Source organism: Anser brachyrhynchus (assembly GCF_964034855.1).
Source record: "Anser brachyrhynchus genome assembly, chromosome: W".
In the NCBI taxonomy this organism is placed as follows: Eukaryota; Metazoa; Chordata; class Aves; order Anseriformes; family Anatidae; genus Anser; species Anser brachyrhynchus.
Window position 1 is genome coordinate 13,962,334 of NC_137704.1, and position 17,159 is coordinate 13,979,492.

Genomic DNA, 17,159 nt, shown 5'->3' on the forward strand with positions numbered 1-17,159 from the left:
TTCGTTGTAACATTTTCCAATTCCAAACAAGTATTACAAAAGACAATACTAAACTTACACCAACTAATATCAATAAAACAATAATTGGGTGACACAATGTGTTCAAAATCCCAGTTGCAGTTGGCGACCACCCAAAGAGTGCATCCCACCAGTTGTGATTTGCGTCTCGTTTCACTCTTTGCAAAACTCTGCTTATTTCCTTCATATCACGATGGAGAGTGGTTAGAGTCTTCTCCCCATTTTCCTGAATGCCTTTTAAAATTTTGATCAGGTCTTGGTGTTTAACTAATTGCATCACTAAGGTGAGGTTCATCCCAATAGGTGTAGGTAATAACTTGTGATACATTGTGTTGTTAGACTTGATCAACTGGTGGGATACCACTGGTGCCAAATATAGAAAAATCACACCCGACAATTTTCCGACTAATTTCTAACCCCATGTCTCAAGACAATAGAACAAGAGGGGACTGTTGCTTCTCCAGAGGTCCGGGAGCATGCTGGAGAGCATCGTGACACTTAAAAAAGCAGCTTCACAGAAAACCATGCAAAGAAAACATTGGAAGAAACACAAAGAAAACAACTGTCTTGCCAAGCAAGAGAGAAGGTAAGAGGGGGACAGTGATGAGTCCTGAAAGGCTGAAAAAATGACTTAGAATTTCCAATAAAAAGCTTGACAGGCACCTGACTGGTTACTTGGCCATGATTATCGGCAGCAAAGTCTCCAACTTGGGTAATACTTACCGCAGCACTGCACAGACTCACCTTTTTATGTGACTCACCTCACATTTTATGACTGGCTGCAAACCAGTGGGTTACCAGCAATCCAGTTTCTAGCCAGATTAGCCTAGATAATGCTGATTTTCTACAATAATTCCAAATTCTTCTGATCCCTTGCACTTGCCACCTTGGAAATATCCCAAATGTTCAGCACATCAAGATGACCTTTAAGGTTCCTTCCAACCCAAACCATTCTATGATCAAGGCTCTGATCGCAGATGAAAACAACAAACTAACCAAGTTTACCAGGCACTATTAAACTGAATTTCATTGAAAACAATTGCTTTTGCTTTGTTAAAAAGGCATGCAAGCCTCTGTTGCTAGAGCTGCTCTGATCGTGATGTTTTAGTGAGTCTCAGAAAGGAAGAATTACACTAACCATCATATTGCTCTTAACAAGCTTTCTGCTCCAACTCTTGTACTACAGACCTGTAAACAACTACCATGAAAAAAGACTAAAAATTAATCAAAATCAATCAAATCCAAATCCTTTGGAGGTGACGCAGATGCCATTTTGGATAGCAAAAATCTTTGAAGTTCTCAGTCTTTTATGATTTTTCTCTCCAAACTAACTCAAACTCTCTCTGCCAAGCTGTGTACTTCTGGCTCAGCTTCTTTGCCGATGGCTTGGTATAGGCAATCACATGCAGGAAATCCGCTGTTGTGATTGTGTCCAGTTGGATCACAGGTAAGTTACTGTTACCTAGAGAAAACAGATCAAATACCATTATTACTACCAAAAGATATTCTTTTAAGTCTAACATACGACTTACTATATAAAAACAGCAGAATGAACCTAGAGAGATAAAGAGAAATTCATATTTATGCACAGATACTGACATAAAAAAGGGATAATTTTCAGAAACATTAGCTTTAGTAAATGTTTTAGAAATTGAGTTTAAAACTTCTCTAAGCAGAAAGAGCTCCACCTGCTGGGGTTAACGTAATTTCTAGAGTTACAGCAGTGGATCAGCATTTCCCAGATTAGATTCTCTAATAAAAGCTGTGGTACCTTGCTGATGGTTTTCAAGAGCATCGAAGATTTTCCTCACTGGTCTCATGGTTGCTTCCTTGCACACGAGTTTGATGTCAGAACCAGAGTACCCATCAGTTTTCTGTGATAGAACCAGAACAATACATTACAGTTTACAGCCTTACAAATCAGACAACAGTGGCATTTACAAGCATACATGTTTTATGTGTATTTTTATAAAGTATCTGTAAGTTCTATTGCTGTCAGAAATATACCATAGAATATAGAATCAGGATATCCAGAGTTGGAAGGGACCCACAGGGGTCCTTGAGTCCAACTCCTACACACATCATATATGTATACATACATATGTGTATATGTACATATATATATATATGCACCTTCCTACACACCCCTTCCCCACCCCAACATTACACTGGTTGCTCTAGTGTTGAATGCCCACAGTACCTTTCAGGTGCAAGGGAAATACTGAGCATTTTCTTTCTAAGTGACAATTTTATGTAGGTCAACTAAAACTCACTTTTCTGTGTCTGTTCCCAGCTTTCCTGTTAATAAAATAACTACGTTTCCTTATTTATAAAACAAAAACTGAGTGGAATTGTCTCTGAACAGAAGAGACAACTGGGCAAGCTGTAGATATTTCCAAAGAATTTAGGATGTGACAAGGGGCTAAATAAAGCAAGCCTGATTTCCTAGTGAATCTCACCCTTGTCTGAAAGCTGGTTTCTCCTGCTGCAGTGGAGCTGTGACAAACCTTCCCTACCCAATTAATTGTTCATTACCCCAGTGAATTGGAAGTGCTCCCAGCCCAGTAAGAAGAGTGAGAGAACATACTATTGCTGTAAGTCTCCCTGTATTTAAGGCTGAAAAATTGGCCCAACAAAGAGGATCAGACAACACAATTCTGCAAGCAGAGCTGTGTGGAACCAGTGATTTCCACAGCCAGGTGTGTACCTATGATATGCTCAGCCCTGCCTCTCACTAATTTCTGGCTGGCTGGAGCTTCAGACGGACCCAAAGTCCTTCCCCCAGCCCTGTATGTTGCGATTGCTGCATGCAGAGAGGTGCTGTCCCTACCCTCTGCCCTGGACCTCTTCCACTATGACACAATCCCATCGCTGTCAACAGTACACGTCACTCTTGCTTATGTTTCCCACTCTGAAAGTCCCCAAGCTGCTGCAGTGCTGTCTCACCTGTCCCAGCAAGCTGTAGTCCAGATCTGTTCTCAGCTCCACTCCTCCGCTGTTGCTCAGAGTGGGCAGCCAGTGCTGGATCACTGCCCGCCGCGCCTCTTTACTTGGAAGGTCAACCAAAATCCGCTTCTCTAGCTGTTGCAGCATGGCAGAATCCAACTCTCTGCAAGCAAAGCAGAAGAGGAATCATTTCAGTTCATCTCTTTGCAGAGACAGTTTTCACAGGAAGCTCCTCACTACAAGGACTGACAGTTTTCGACCCCACCTGTAGCTGTGCCAACCTAGTTTTGAAAAAATAGATTAATTATCAAGTGTATTCCTGTTCGCTGTGTTAGCAATACACTGGCTTGTGACAACAAGGCTTAACAACAGCAGTCAGAAGTTTTAGTTATCTTCTCTGGTACTTGTGTGCAGCATGTCCCATCACTAATAACCTCACCATTTCTCCCTTTGCTATTAAGGAGACACTGCAAATTGTCTGTCTGGGGTAATGTGTCAGGACTAATTAATTGCTGCTTTGTAATGGATGCTTAAAATATAGACAGAAACACAGACTTTCAATCTGGGATGCAAGGACCACGTTCGTGGCAGAACAGGAGCTTCATCTGAGGCTGCTCCTGCAATGCAAATTATATATAATACAGCCCCAAAGGACAGTATCCTTGTAAAAAGGAGCATGTGAAAGATGAACAGGCTGGATCAATGTGCCAATGAGCCAAAACCTCTGTTGACATCAGCTCTGATAAAGGTGTTTGGCAAAAAACCCACAAACAAACAAAAAACAAGACTCAGAATACTCCTTATTTTTACTTGTTTGTGGTGCACAAAGGAAGCTTGAAAGAAAAAAAGAATGTTTCTTTCTGTTCCTTTCTCAAAGCATTTCATGACCACCTAGATGAAGTCTTTCTTGACAGTGCCCCAGATTCTGTCAGTTTGCAGCAGTCCTGGTATGCCTGGCATGCCAGCTCCGCAGATGCACATCCAAGTGGGTTATTTAATCTAGCCTTCTCCCAAGTGCTCTTCAGTTGTCTGCATCTAACAGTGACATAACTGAACACAAATTTCTTCTCTGGTTCATCTCTTGTTACTCGTATAATGGGAACAATCTACAGGTACCCCAATCATCCGTACAATTTTCAAGAAGAAATAGCAGCTACGAAGTATTTACTCATAATTCTCCAGTGTCTTCCAGGAGCTGCTCTGAGCTATTATCCTTTCAAATGCAGTACCAATCTTTCTCCAGTGGCCCCATTCAGTCACTGAATTGTTATTTCAGTTTAAAATTTAGTTCCCCATGCCTGCCAAGAAACTCTCATCAAGGAGAAACTCCCTTCAACGTGTCTTGTGCAGAGAGGAAAAAAAAAGGAGCCCTAAGCACCATTTCCACCCCTGCCAGTTGAGCAGAAAGAGCCAGCTGCTGGAGGACTACACGTGCAGTGTAGGTACACTTAAACCTGCCTCTACCTTTGATGATTCCTTGAGTGAAATCCTTTTGCCAGCAAAGCCAACATACAAGCAATACTTCTGGTATAAAACCCCTCTTGAATTTACAGGGAGTTGACTGCCAGCTCAGGACAGACCTGGAGCACACCAACAAAGCTTATTTCTGTCACCTTTGGTAACTTGTCCTTATTTTTTAATAGTATCTTCTACTGGCACACAACATAAGAAAAGGAAAAACGGCCTCCCAAGTAGGTGCTGTCGTTCAGCTCAGTGGGATCGGAAGTGCCTCTGTCCCCAGAAAGAACCTCTCAGTTTTGGAGAGCTGAGTCAATGGCTCAGGATGAGAAAACCAGATCAATAGGCTCTCACACGCCAACAAAATTCACTCAGATCCTTACCAGTACTTCTAATCAAGGCCTCTGATGTAAATACCAGAGCTTTGCTAATCAATGGCCATTCGTATATTGATACCATTACTGAGGCTGCTTAAGAGGCTTGCTGAGCAGCCGTGGGGCTTCAGCCTACGCTGTGCAACACCCAGTGCAATGCCTCTCACACAGGCTGCAGAATGGGCACAGGACCATTTTGGTCCCCCCTCTCCTTCCAAATGCATATTTCAGCAACTTCTCAGAATTGCTCTGCTAGGCTAGAAATTAATTACTCTGCAGCTGACCACCCGCTTGGCTGTTATTTACCCACACTGCCTTCCTCCATGTACCCAAACAGAGACAAAGTTCTCAGGGTTTCAGAGGTGCCCACGCAGGTACTCTAACTGCTCTTGCAGGAGAAGGACAACCACAGCCAGAGTCCCTGCACCCCATGAATCCACCAAATGTGGATGTTTTTCACCACTTCAGAGCACTATTGGGCTGCCCCTTGAAATCACATCTTCACGAGCTCCCTAGCCATGCACAGAGGAAACAACCTTGCCCTTAGTGGATATTAACACAGCAAAAGCACAGCACCCAAGAGGCGCTGGGCTCCCAGGCAGTATTTCCAGCTGTTCCTCCTACTGCTGTGTTTTAGTTCTGCAGAGATGCAAGCAGTGAAATAGAGGTCTAAGAAGTGCTCCCAACACAGGGAACCGCTCTGTAAATGAGCCCACTGATACATACAACTCGCTCTATTTATCCAGAAAGGTTACAGTGACCCTGCTTCTTGGCTAAAGATGAAAATAAAGACATGATATCTTTGTTATCTTTAAAGTGTTTAGGTTGTTTGCTAAATTGTTTTGTTAGTGAACAAATGCAAGGTTAAGTGACAACAATAACCAGAACAGAATAATAAGTACTGCGCCAACCAAAATATTATGGGCTATTATTTCAGAGAAAAATATTAAGAAATGCTCGTGGAAAGAACCTCTACAGTTGGAAGAGGGTGACTTTTGGGAGCTCTCCCAGGTTGACATCACAAGGCATCACGTCTCATTATCACTGCCACATTTCATGGAGGTAAACAAGGCAAACAGCTATTTTTGTTTCTAGGAGGAATATCAACAAATGCATTAGGCAGAAATTAAGAGACCTCAACACCTCCAAAGGTGAAGCCAGAAACAGCAACAAGAGCTCACTGATAATTAATCCCTGCCTACTGGGATCATCACCGTGGTGCAGAAGATGAAAAGGCACCAAGAACAGCAAGCTTCTCATCATCCCACCTCCTGTCCAGCCATGCAGGTGGCCTGAGCAGAGCCACAACAGGCTGAGGGCTTGTTCTAAGTCCACGTCTTCTCCTGGGGCTTCCCCACACTGTCCTCCTCTGCTCTCCTTCCTTGCTGTCCTCCACCATACACACCAGGCATGCACTGCTGGGAGTGAAGGGAAGGGCTGACTGTGGGGTAATCCCAGATGTTATTTTGGGATTGCAGCCCAGCTCCCCTGTGGTGGTTTTACTCGAGTGGGCAGCCGAGCTCCACCACAACCGCTCTCTCACTCCCCCCTCCTCAAAGAGGAAGGGGGAGAAAATACAACACAAAGAGCTCGAGGTTTGAGATGAGAATGATTTAATTAAAGGGAAAGGGAATGGGAAAAACAAACAAACAAACAAACAAACAACAAGGCTGCGCAGAAGCACAGAGAGAAAGGAAAAAAAAGTTATCCTCTACTTTCCATTAACGAGCGATGTCTGGCCACGTCCTGGGAAGCAGGGCCTCAAAACGCGTAACGGTTGTTCAGGAGGACAGCCCCCCTCCCCCACGAGAGCCCCCCTTTTTATTGCTGAGTGTGACATCAGGTGTTATGGAATATCCCTTTGGTTGGTTTAGGTCAGCTGCCCTGGCGATGTCCCCTCCCCATCACTTGCCCACCCCCAGCCTACTGGCTCTTGGGGGCTTGGAGGGAGTCCTGATGCTGTGCCAGCACTATGCAGCAATAGACACAACACTGGAGTGATACCAGTGCTGTTCCAGCTACGAGTGCAGAGCACAGCACTGTGTGGGCTGCTGCAGGGAAAGGTGACTCCATCCCAGACAGACCCAACACAACCTCCACCCCTTATTCCATAACATTTGTGTCACACTCGGGTCCCACATAGTTTAGTATATAGATATTCTCATCACCATTGTTCCCTGTCCATTAAAGTATTTATAGGTCTGTACTTCTTTTCATTCCATAGGCCTTTCCCCAAAATGTTCATAAAAACTGTTGATGGTTTCAGCTTCATCTGTCAAAGTGGTCACTCAGGGCAGGCGAAGTTGGTTTTCTTGACGCCAGCACCAGCTCAGCTCACGTCACTGTTGCACTTGCCCGGTTCCTTGTGAAGTTGACCTGTCATTGGTTCTGCAGTGTCCTCCTACAACACATAACTTGGATTACAGATTAATTTTCTCCCAAGGTTAAATCTCCTTGAGGCACACACCTGATATCCCCATCCTTCTGCATTACCCACCAGGTGTACCCTGGTCCTTGGGCGAAGACAATCCCACGAGTGGGTTTGCCTTTTCCCATGGCAGGAGCAACCCACACCGCCTTCCCCATCCACTTTCCTACATGCACTACGGGGACTTTAGCTCCTCCCACAGTGTGTAGGGGTTTTGTTTCAGCAGGACCAGGACGGCTGTCAGACCCCCTGTTGTTAACTAGCCAAGTGGCCTCTGGTAGATGTATGTCCCAATGTTTCCACGTCCCAATGCTCGTAACATAGTCTTTAACAGTCCATTGTACCTCTCAGCCTTCCCAGAGGCTTGTGGGTGATAAGGAATGTGATACACCCACTCAGTGCCACGTCTCTTGGCCCAGGAGGTGACCAAATTGTTTCGGAAGTGACTCCCATTGTCGGACTCAATTCTCTATGGTGTACCATGACGCCACAGTACTTGTCTTTCCAGGCCCAAGATAGTGTTTTGGGCCGTGGCATGGTTTACAGGGTATGTTTCCAGCCACCCAGTAGTTGCTTCTACCATGGTAAGTATGTAACCTTTGCCTTGGCGGGTTTGTGGGAGTGGTCCGATTTAGTCAATCTGCCAGGCCTCACCATATCGAAATCCAAGCCATCTCCCCCTATTCCAGGGAGACTTTACCCTCATGGCTCATTTGATTGCAGCACAGGTCTCACACTCATGGGGAACCTGTGTAATGGCCTCAATGGTCAGGTCCACCCCTCGATCATGAGCCCATCTGTATGTGGCATCCCTCCCCAGATGTCCTGATGTTTCCTGGGCCCATCGAGCTACAAACAGCTCACCCTTACGTCCCCAGTCCAGATCCACCTGAGCCACTTCAGTTTTTGAAGCTCGATCCACCTCTGCATTATTCTGATGTTATTCGGTGGCACGATTCTTAGGCATGTGAGCATCTACATGACGTACGTTTACATCCAGGTTTTCTACCCAGGCAGCAATATCTTGCCACAGGGTAGCAGCCCAGATAGGTTTACCTCTGCACTGCCAGTTGCTCTGTTTCCATTGCTGCAGCCACCCCCACAGAGCATTTGCCACCATCCATGACTCAGTGTAGAGATACAGTACTGGCCATTTTTCTCTTTCAGCAATTTCTAGGGCCATTTGTATGGCTTTCACTTCTGCATATTGACTTGACTCACCTTCCCCTTCCATGGCCTCCACGACTTGTCGTGTGGGACTCCGCACAGCAGCTTTCCATTTCCAATGGCCCCCTACCACACGGCAGGATTCGTCAGTGAACAACACATACTACTTCCTGTCTTCTGGCAACTCATTGTATGGTGGTGCCTCTTCAGCACGAGTTACCTCTTCTGTCGGTACTCCGAAATCTCTGCCTTTCGGCCAGTCCATAGTCTCTTCCAGGATTCCTGGGCGGTTGGGTTTCCCCATTCAAGCCTGCTGTGTAATTAACACTACCCACTTACACCACATAGCGTCGGTTGTGAAGGGATGAAAGACACGGACTCCTGATGGCTCTTGAACAGGAGACCGTTATTGCCCTTTTTCACTATTACATATACTTTCCCCGTAGCCCCATGCACTGTCCACGCGCCCAAATCTGTCATACAATTGGTTAGAGACCCTCAGACACGTGCCTCGAGCCAGCCAGCAATTGGCCACTGCCCAAAGCTCATCTTTAACACTGTAGCCAATTTACTTTATCTCGACCTTGCTCAAGTTTTTGTTTCTACCTCTTGTTTCCTCATTATCTCTAATTCAGGGACGTGTGAAACAGCACAAAGCCACCTGTGAATTCCTTTCCCACAGGTTGCATGGTGTGTAGTGGGGATTTTCCCTTTGAAATCCCCTTAGTGGGAATTTTCCCTTTTCCCTTCCCCTTCCAATGTAACACAGGTAGCCGTGGGGCCAAGAGGAGTTGTGCTTCTGTACCAACAATTTCTGAAGTGGCTTGAATCCCCTCATACGCTGTTAATATCTCCTTTTCAGTTGGGGTGTAATTCTTAATATTTCCAAAAAGATAATCTCCAGGAGACCAGAATGATAACAATGCAGGGCCTCAGTACCAGACGAAACTGAAGGCCAGTATGTTACAGCACAGTATGGTAAAGAAACCAAACACAGATTTTAACACGTTCTCTGACCAGATATAGAGGAGAAAAGAGAACAAAGAACGGATTACATACAACATAGTCACACAGAAAATTATTAACAGCAAAACGAACATTGTGACTAGCAAGTATGTTAGTTGTAAATACTTTAATCAATTCTACTGTTATCTCAACCCTCAAGCCCCACGAGGCGCCAAAAAGGACTATGGTGGTTTTACTTGAGTGGGCAGCCGAGCTCCACCACAACCGCTCTCTCACTCCCCCCTTCTCAAAGAGGAAGGGGGAGAAAATACAACACAAAGAGCTCGAGGTTTGAGATGAGAATGATTTAATTAAAGGGAAAGGGAAAAACAAACAAACAAACAAACAACAAGACCGCGCAGAAGCACAGAGAGAAAGCACAGAGAGAAAGGAAAAAAAAAGTTATTCTCTACTTCCCATCAATAAGCGATGTTCGGCCACGTCCTGGGAAGCAGGGCCTCAAAACGCGTAACGGTTGTTCAGGAGGACAGCCCCCCTCCCCCACGAGAGCCCCCCTTTTTATTGCTGAGTGTGACATCAGGTGTTATGGAATATCCCTTTGGTTGGTTTAGGTCAGCTGCCCTGGCGATGTCCCCTCCCCATCACTTGCCCACCCCCAGCCTACTGGCTCTTGGGGGCTTGGAGGGAGTCCTGATGCTGTGCCAGCACTATGCAGCAATAGACACAACACTGGAGTGATACCAGTGCTGTTCCAGCTACGAGTGCAAAGCACAGCACTGTGTGGGCTGCTGCAGGGAAAGGTGACTCCATCCCAGACAGACCCAACACATCCCCTGACCCCACCTTGGCCATGTGCTCAGGGTGATCCAGCACACCCCAGGCTCTGGTGGAAGGGAAGAATCTATCAGCTGCCACCAAAGCTTCACCCACCCTGAGGGTGGGGAGGGAAAAGCAAGCAGCACTGCAATGGAAGTTAAATACGCTAATACATTAGGAAACATTCACTATGTGGTTAAGGACCACTTTATTTCTTCATTAACAAGGCCTTTATTGTACATAATTATGTTGAATCACTTCAACAAGGAATTTGTCAATAGGAAGTGCCTGGCTGATAAGCAGGGGGAAGCAAGGCTGGGCAGCAAACACTGCCTGAAGAGGAAGATCAATAGCTGCAGTGCAGCTTAGGACAGCATAAAGGGCTTTGTTTAGGCTTCTCTTTATTCATCTAAAAGCAGCTTGGTACTTTTTTCTTTTTTACGATCAATAAATATCCAAGTGTTGTGGTTTAACCCGGCTGGCAGCTAAACACCACACAGCCGTTCGCTCACCCTCCCCCCTCCCTCTCTGGGATGGGGGAGAGAAACGGGAAAGTGAAGCCTGTGAGTTGAGATAAAGACAGTTTATTAAGACAGGAAAATAATAATAACAATAATAATAATAATAGTGATAATGGTAATAGTATTAACAATAATAATGTGTAAGAAACAAGTGATGCACAATGCAATTGCTCACCACCCGCTGACCGATGCCCAGCCTATCCCCGAGCAGCCGGCCCCCCACCCCGGCCAGCCACCCCTATATATTGTTTAGCATGACGTCAGATGGTATGGAATACCCCTTTTGGCCAGTTTGGGTCAGCTGTCCTGGGTCTGTCCCCTCCCAGCTCCTGCTGCACCCCCAGCCTGCTCGCTGGCAGGACAGAGCAAGAAGCCGAAAAGTCCTTGGCCTGGTGTAAGCACTGCTCTGCAACAATTAAAACATCAGCATGTTATCAGCGCTCTTCTCATCCTAATCCAAAACATAGCACCCTACCAGCTACTATGAGCTACTTAACTCTGTCCTAACTGGAACCAGGACAGATATCCACCCCTTATTCCATACCATTTATGTCATGCTCAGGTTACACTCTGTCCAATACCTTGTAATTAATCACCATTTTCATCTATGATATATAGCAATCATGGTAGTGATGACATACATTATTATATAATAATTAACATACTACAATTCAACTCATGGGCTATTCTCACCCAGTATCAAATCCCCTTGAGGTACACACCGGACCTCCCCATTCTTTTGCATTACCCACCAAGTGCATCCAGGTCCCTGAGCAAAAGCAATTCCACGAATGGGTTTGCCTTTTCCTGAGGCAGGAGTAGCCCAGACTGTTTTACCCAGCATGTTCCTTACGTGCACTACAGGAACTTTATCCCCTTCTACAGTGCGTAACAGGTTTGATTGGGCAGGTCCAGCTCGGTTGGCAGATCCCCTGGTATTGACTAACCAGGTGGCCTTTGCCAAATGTGTATCCCAATTTTTGAATGTCCCAGCACCCATTGCTTTCAGAGTAGTCTTCAACAGTCCATTGTATCGTTCAACTTTTCCAGAGGCTGGTGCATGATAGGGGATGTGATACACCCACTCAATACCATGTTCTTTGGCCCAAGTGTCTATAAGGTTGTTTCGGAAATGAGTCCCGTTGTCTGACTCAATTCTCTCTGGGGTGCCATGTCGCCATAAGACTTGCTTTTCAAGGCCCAGGATAGTGTTCCGGGCGGTGGCATGGGGCACAGGATATGTTTCCAGCCATCCGGTGGTTGCTTCCACCATTGTAAGTACGTGGCGCTTGCCGTTGCGGGTTTGAGGGAGTGTGATGTAATCAATCTGCCAGGCCTCTCCATATTTATATTTCAGCCATCGTCCTCCATACCAAAGAGGCTTTGACCGTTTGGCTTGCTTGATTGCAGCACATGTTTCACAGTCATGAATAACCTGTGCTATAGTGTCCATGGTCAGGTCCACCCCTCGATCACGAGCCCATCTGTAGGTTGCATCTCTACCTTGATGGCCTGAGGTGTCATGGGCCCATCGGGCTATAAATAATTCACCTTTATGTTGCCAGTCCAGGTCCACCTGAGCCACTTCAATCTTAGCAGCCTGATCCACCTGCTGGTTGTTTTGGTGTTCTTCAGTAGCCCGATTCTTGGGCACATGAGCATCTACATGGCGTACCTTTACAACCAGGTTCTCTACCCGGGCAGCAATATCTTGCCACAATGCCGCAGCCCAGATGGGTTTGCCCCTGCGCTGCCAGTTGTTCTGCTTCCATTGCTGTAACCACCCCCACAGGGCATTTGCTACCATCCATGAATCAGTATAGAGATAGAGAACTGGCCACTTTTCTCGTTCAGCAATATCTAAAGCCAGCTGAATGGCTTTTACTTCTGCAAACTGACTCGATTCACCTTCTCCCTCAGCAGCTTCTGCAACTCGTCGTGTAGGACTCCATACAGCAGCTTTCCATCTCCGATGCTTTCCCACAATACGACAGGACCCATCAGTGAACAAGGCATATTTCTTCTCATTTTCCGGTAGCTTGTTGTACAGGGGGGCTTCTTCAGCACGAACCACCTCCTCCTCTGATGATATCCCAAAGTATTTGCCTTCTGGCCAGTCCATAATCACCTCCAAGATTCCTGGGCGACTGGGGTTTCCTATTCGAGCCCGCTGAGTAATCAGTGCAACCCACTTGCTCCATGTAGCATCAGTTGCATGATGTGTAGAGGGGACCCTTCCTTTGAACATCCAGCCTAGTACCGGCAGTCGGGGTGCCAGGAGGAGCTGCGCTTCAGTACCGACCACTTCCGAAGCAGATCGAACTCCTTCATATGCTGCCAATATCTCCTTTTCAGTTGGAGTATAGCGGGCTTCAGATCCTCTGTATCCCCGACTCCAAAACCCCAGGGGTCGACCTCGAGTTTCCCCAGGCTCTTTCTGCCAGAGGCTCCAGGTGGGACCATTCTCCTCGGCTGCGGTGTAGAGCACATTCTTTACATCTGGTCCTGTTCGGACTGGCCCGAGGGCTACTGCATGAACTATTTCCTGCTTAATTTGTTCAAAGGCTTGTCGTTGCTCAGGGCCCCATTCAAAAGCATTCTTCTTACGGGTTACTTGGTAGAGCGGGTTTACAATCAGACTGTAATTTGGAATATGCATTCTCCAAAACCCCACGACACCTAGGAAAGTTTGTGTTTCTTTTTTGCTAGTTGGTGGAGACATAGCTGTTATCTTGTTGATCACATCCATTGGGATTTGACGACGTCCATCTTGCCATTTAATTCCTAAAAACTGGATCTCTCGTGCAGGTCCAATACTTATACCAATTTTAGTTTAACACACTCTGGTCAGATTTGTCGATATCTCAACCCTTCGGGCCCCACGTTGGGCGCCAAAAGGACTGTTGTGGTTTAACCCGGCTGGCAGCTAAACACCACACAGCCGTTCGCTCACCCTCCCCCCTCCCTCTCTGGGATGGGGGAGAGAAACGGGAAAGTGAAGCCTGTGAGTTGAGATAAAGACAGTTTATTAAGACAGGAAAATAATAATAACAATAATAATAATAATAGTGATAATGGTAATAGTATTAACAATAATAATGTGTAAGAAACAAGTGATGCACAATGCAATTGCTCACCACCCGCTGACCGATGCCCAGCCTATCCCCGAGCAGCCGGCCCCCCACCCCGGCCAGCCACCCCTATATATTGTTTAGCATGACGTCAGATGGTATGGAATACCCCTTTTGGCCAGTTTGGGTCAGCTGTCCTGGGTCTGTCCCCTCCCAGCTCCTGCTGCACCCCCAGCCTGCTCGCTGGCAGGACAGAGCAAGAAGCCGAAAAGTCCTTGGCCTGGTGTAAACACTGCTCTGCAACAATTAAAACATCAGCATGTTATCAGCGCTCTTCTCATCCTAATCCAAAACATAGCACCCTACCAGCTACTATGAGCTACTTAACTCTGTCCTAACTGGAACCAGGACACCAAGTTAAACAAATCTCTTGAAATCCAGCTTAATACCAAATGTTTGCAAAAACACAGGGCCCTGCTGTGAAGCAGCAACCTCTGGATTGTAAAACTAGGTATTTTGAAACTTTGTTATAAAATAGCCCTACGCAGCTCAAGCCTGGGGTCTTACAGTAAGACTGATGGTAGCCAAGCACACAAAAATAATCCATAAACACACAGGTGAGATCTTTAAGGGGGGCTCAACCCCACCAACCTCTCTGGAAGCAAACACTCCCAAACTCCTCGAGGCTGTCAGCCTCAATGATGATATAAGATGCTCCTGGATTTCACCTTCCTAAAATACCTAAGTATATACTCAGCTGTATTTTAAAGCATCAGCATTTTAAAGCATCTCCACTCAAGGCACAGTGCTGCCAGACATTCATAGGTTGAATTAACTCAGGAGAGGGAAAAAATCCCACCTTCCCATGAGCAATGCTGAAAAAGTCTAAAAAGAACATCTAAGCTCTCAGGTATCAAACTTTCAGCAGTGGGAGCTGGCTTCTCACAGCAGCTCAGCTCCCACCCTTGTACCAACACAGATTGCCATCTTTCTGTGGGAGCAGTTCCTCCAAAATAGAAATCTTGTCATTTTGGATCTACCTTCGAAAAGCTGTGTCATTTTCTTGATGTTTCAAGGGGGCAATTTTGAAGAAATTAGCACTTCAGAATTGCAAAATGATCCAAATCCAAATGCGTAAAACATTCAAAACGCCTGCCTGTAACTTCTGCCCGGCTTTCCAGAAAGAGTTTCAGTTGCATAAGACAGATGCATGGTAACAAGACACGCAGGAATCCCTTTTTCTGCAGAGGTGTACAGAGACAGGTCAGCCTCATGCTTGCATTAACACATCTCCAAGATCCCTAGATCCAGCACTGTGGGAAAGGAATTCGCAGGCAGCTTCGCGCTGTTTCACAGGTCCCTGAAGTAGAGATAATGAGGAAACAAGAGGTAGAAACAAAAACTTGAGCAAGGTCGAGATAAAGTAGATTGGCTACAGTGTTAAAGATGAGCTTTGGGCAGTGGCCAATTGCTGGCTGGCTTGAAGCACATGTCTGAGGGTCTCTAACCAATTGTATGACAGATTTGGGCGCGTGGACAGTGCATGGGGCTACGGGGAAAGTATATGTAGTGGAGAAAAATGGCAATAAAGACCTTCTGTTCAAGAGCCATCAGGAGTCTGTGTCTTTCATCCCTTCAAATGGTGACCCCGACGTGATCGGGAAGAGAGCAACGCTGAGAGAAGCATCTGAAGGGACCCCAGCTGAACGATGGGACCGCAGCTTTAATCCCAGGACATCACCTCAAGAAGCAGTTGAGCGGCTGGGGCATTAACTATGGGAGCTAATCTATCGGCCGAGGAGGAGGCGATAGCTAAGTTACTGACTCAACTCCTGGTAAAAAGAGGAGTGAAACATGACCCGTATAAAGTGAAACAATTGCTAAAGTTCTTACGAAAGAATGGGGCCCCGGCAACAGTTTCGACGGCGTTTGATGTAAAAACTTGGGAAAACGCTGGGACAACTATATGGGACGCTGCCTCCTGGGGAGATGCAACAGCTGCTGAGGTGATGACAACCTGGCACTTAGTAACTGAGACACTGAGATCATGGCAAGCGGAAAAAAGGGAACCGACAGCGGCCGCTCAGGCTACGCAGGCGGGTGAAATAAAAAGCGGTGACTGCGTACCACCAAAGGAAGTAAACCTGATAGACTTGGAAACAGAGGCAGAGAAACTCAGCGGCCATCAGCGCCGCCGCTGCCGCCGCCCACAAGGTCAGCAGCGCCACCCGCGGGGGATCCTTTTGACCCCCAAGATCGTTGGAAACAACTTCAGAGAGAAGCAATAAAGGGGGGGGGGGTAGGGCTCCTTTTTCCAGTCCAAGTTTGGGATCACGGGCAAAATGACTGGAACCCCTTCCAGTGGGACCTTATTAAAGAACTGTGTAAGACGGTGACCAATTATGAGTTATCGGCCCTGTTTACACAGTCCCTGCTGGAGAATGTCATGATGGGACAGCTTTTAACCCCCTTTGACATACGACAAGTGGCAGCGATGATATTAACTCCAACACAAAAATTATTATGGGAATAGAAATGGAAAGAGTTGTGCGAACATGCAGCGCTCCAAAATTTAGAAAGGCAGCCGGGGGATCCGCTTTTCGGAGCCGGTATACCTCAACTGATGGGTACAGACCCGATGGCAGATCCGCGCCTTCAGGTGAATCTAGATCCAGGCATCCTCCGGCTGACTGCGACCCTAGCCCTCCAGGCAATGTTAAGAATTCCAAAGACCGGGAAGCCCGCGCAGCCTTTTACAAAGGTCCAGCAAGGGGTGTCTGAACCATACATGCAGTTTATTGATCGGCTTCGCGATGCATTAGATAAGCAGATTGACAATCGGGAAGCAAAAGATGCCTTGCTACAAAGGCTAGCGGTAGAAAACGCAAATACCGACTGTAAAAAGGTGCTACAGGTCTGCCTGTGAATGCAACGCTAGTTCAGATGATAGAGGCGTGTAACCGAGTGGGTTCTATCGAACATCATACCGAATCGCTGGCGTTCACTTTTGCAACAGCAGTCAGGACCCAAGGGTCAGTAAAAATGCTATCGGTGGGGAGACCCGAGCCACCTAATCTTCGCATGCCCCTGGCGGGGACGGGGGGGCGGCCCGCCGGCAGTTCCGCCCACTTTGTGTCCCAGATGTGTGAGAGGATGCCACTGGGCGAGCCATTGCCGCTCTAAATACAACGCGGAAGGACATCCTTTGCCGCCGCGGAAGGGAAACAGGAAGAGGAGCGCGGGGCGGGGCCGCACGACGACACAAGCACTCCCGCCTCCCGGTCAAAGGAGGAACCTCCCACAAGGGAGGGCAACAAATGCAATGCTGACGCAGGGTCCAGCGCCACCTGCTGCCCCGTTGCCACGGTTACCACCGTGGACACCCTCTCAGCAA

General features: G+C 46.8%; 3 protein-coding genes across 3 annotated transcripts in view; all 3 read right to left on the bottom strand.

Annotated features, from left to right (window-relative positions):
* LOC308184971 (katanin p60 ATPase-containing subunit A-like 2) overlaps nt 1–17,159 on the bottom strand; it is a gene marked incomplete at its 5' end in the record, with an annotated part of 26,329 nt that continues 9,170 nt past the window's right edge. Inside the window, 3 exons of the mRNA XM_080572517.1 lie at nt 1–1,480; nt 1,790–1,892; nt 2,965–3,127. Of these exons, the coding sequence (XP_080428643.1) occupies nt 1,326–1,480; nt 1,790–1,892; nt 2,965–3,127 (421 nt within the window). The 3' untranslated portion in view covers nt 1–1,325. The remainder of the gene's footprint in view (nt 1,481–1,789; nt 1,893–2,964; nt 3,128–17,159) is intronic.
* LOC308184749 (uncharacterized protein) lies at nt 7,184–13,119 on the bottom strand. The gene is made up of 2 exons (XM_080572185.1): nt 8,446–13,119; nt 7,184–7,210 (listed from the first exon to the last, which is right to left on the bottom strand). The coding sequence occupies exon 1, from the start codon at nt 12,940–12,942 to the stop codon at nt 11,371–11,373; it is 1,572 nt and encodes a 523-aa protein (XP_080428311.1). The 5' UTR covers nt 12,943–13,119; the 3' UTR covers nt 7,184–7,210; nt 8,446–11,370.
* LOC308184793 (katanin p60 ATPase-containing subunit A-like 2) overlaps nt 13,184–17,159 on the bottom strand; it is a 30,376-nt gene continuing 26,400 nt past the window's right edge. The window contains exon 10 of the mRNA XM_080572360.1: nt 13,184–15,125. The gene's annotated coding sequence lies outside the window, so the exon portion shown is untranslated. The remainder of the gene's footprint in view (nt 15,126–17,159) is intronic.

Bases quoted from the DNA above. Each gene is read 5' to 3' on its own strand.
- LOC308184749 (XM_080572185.1), bottom strand. From the start codon at position 12,942: ATGTTCAAAGGAAGGGTCCCCTCTACACATCATGCAACTGATGCTACA.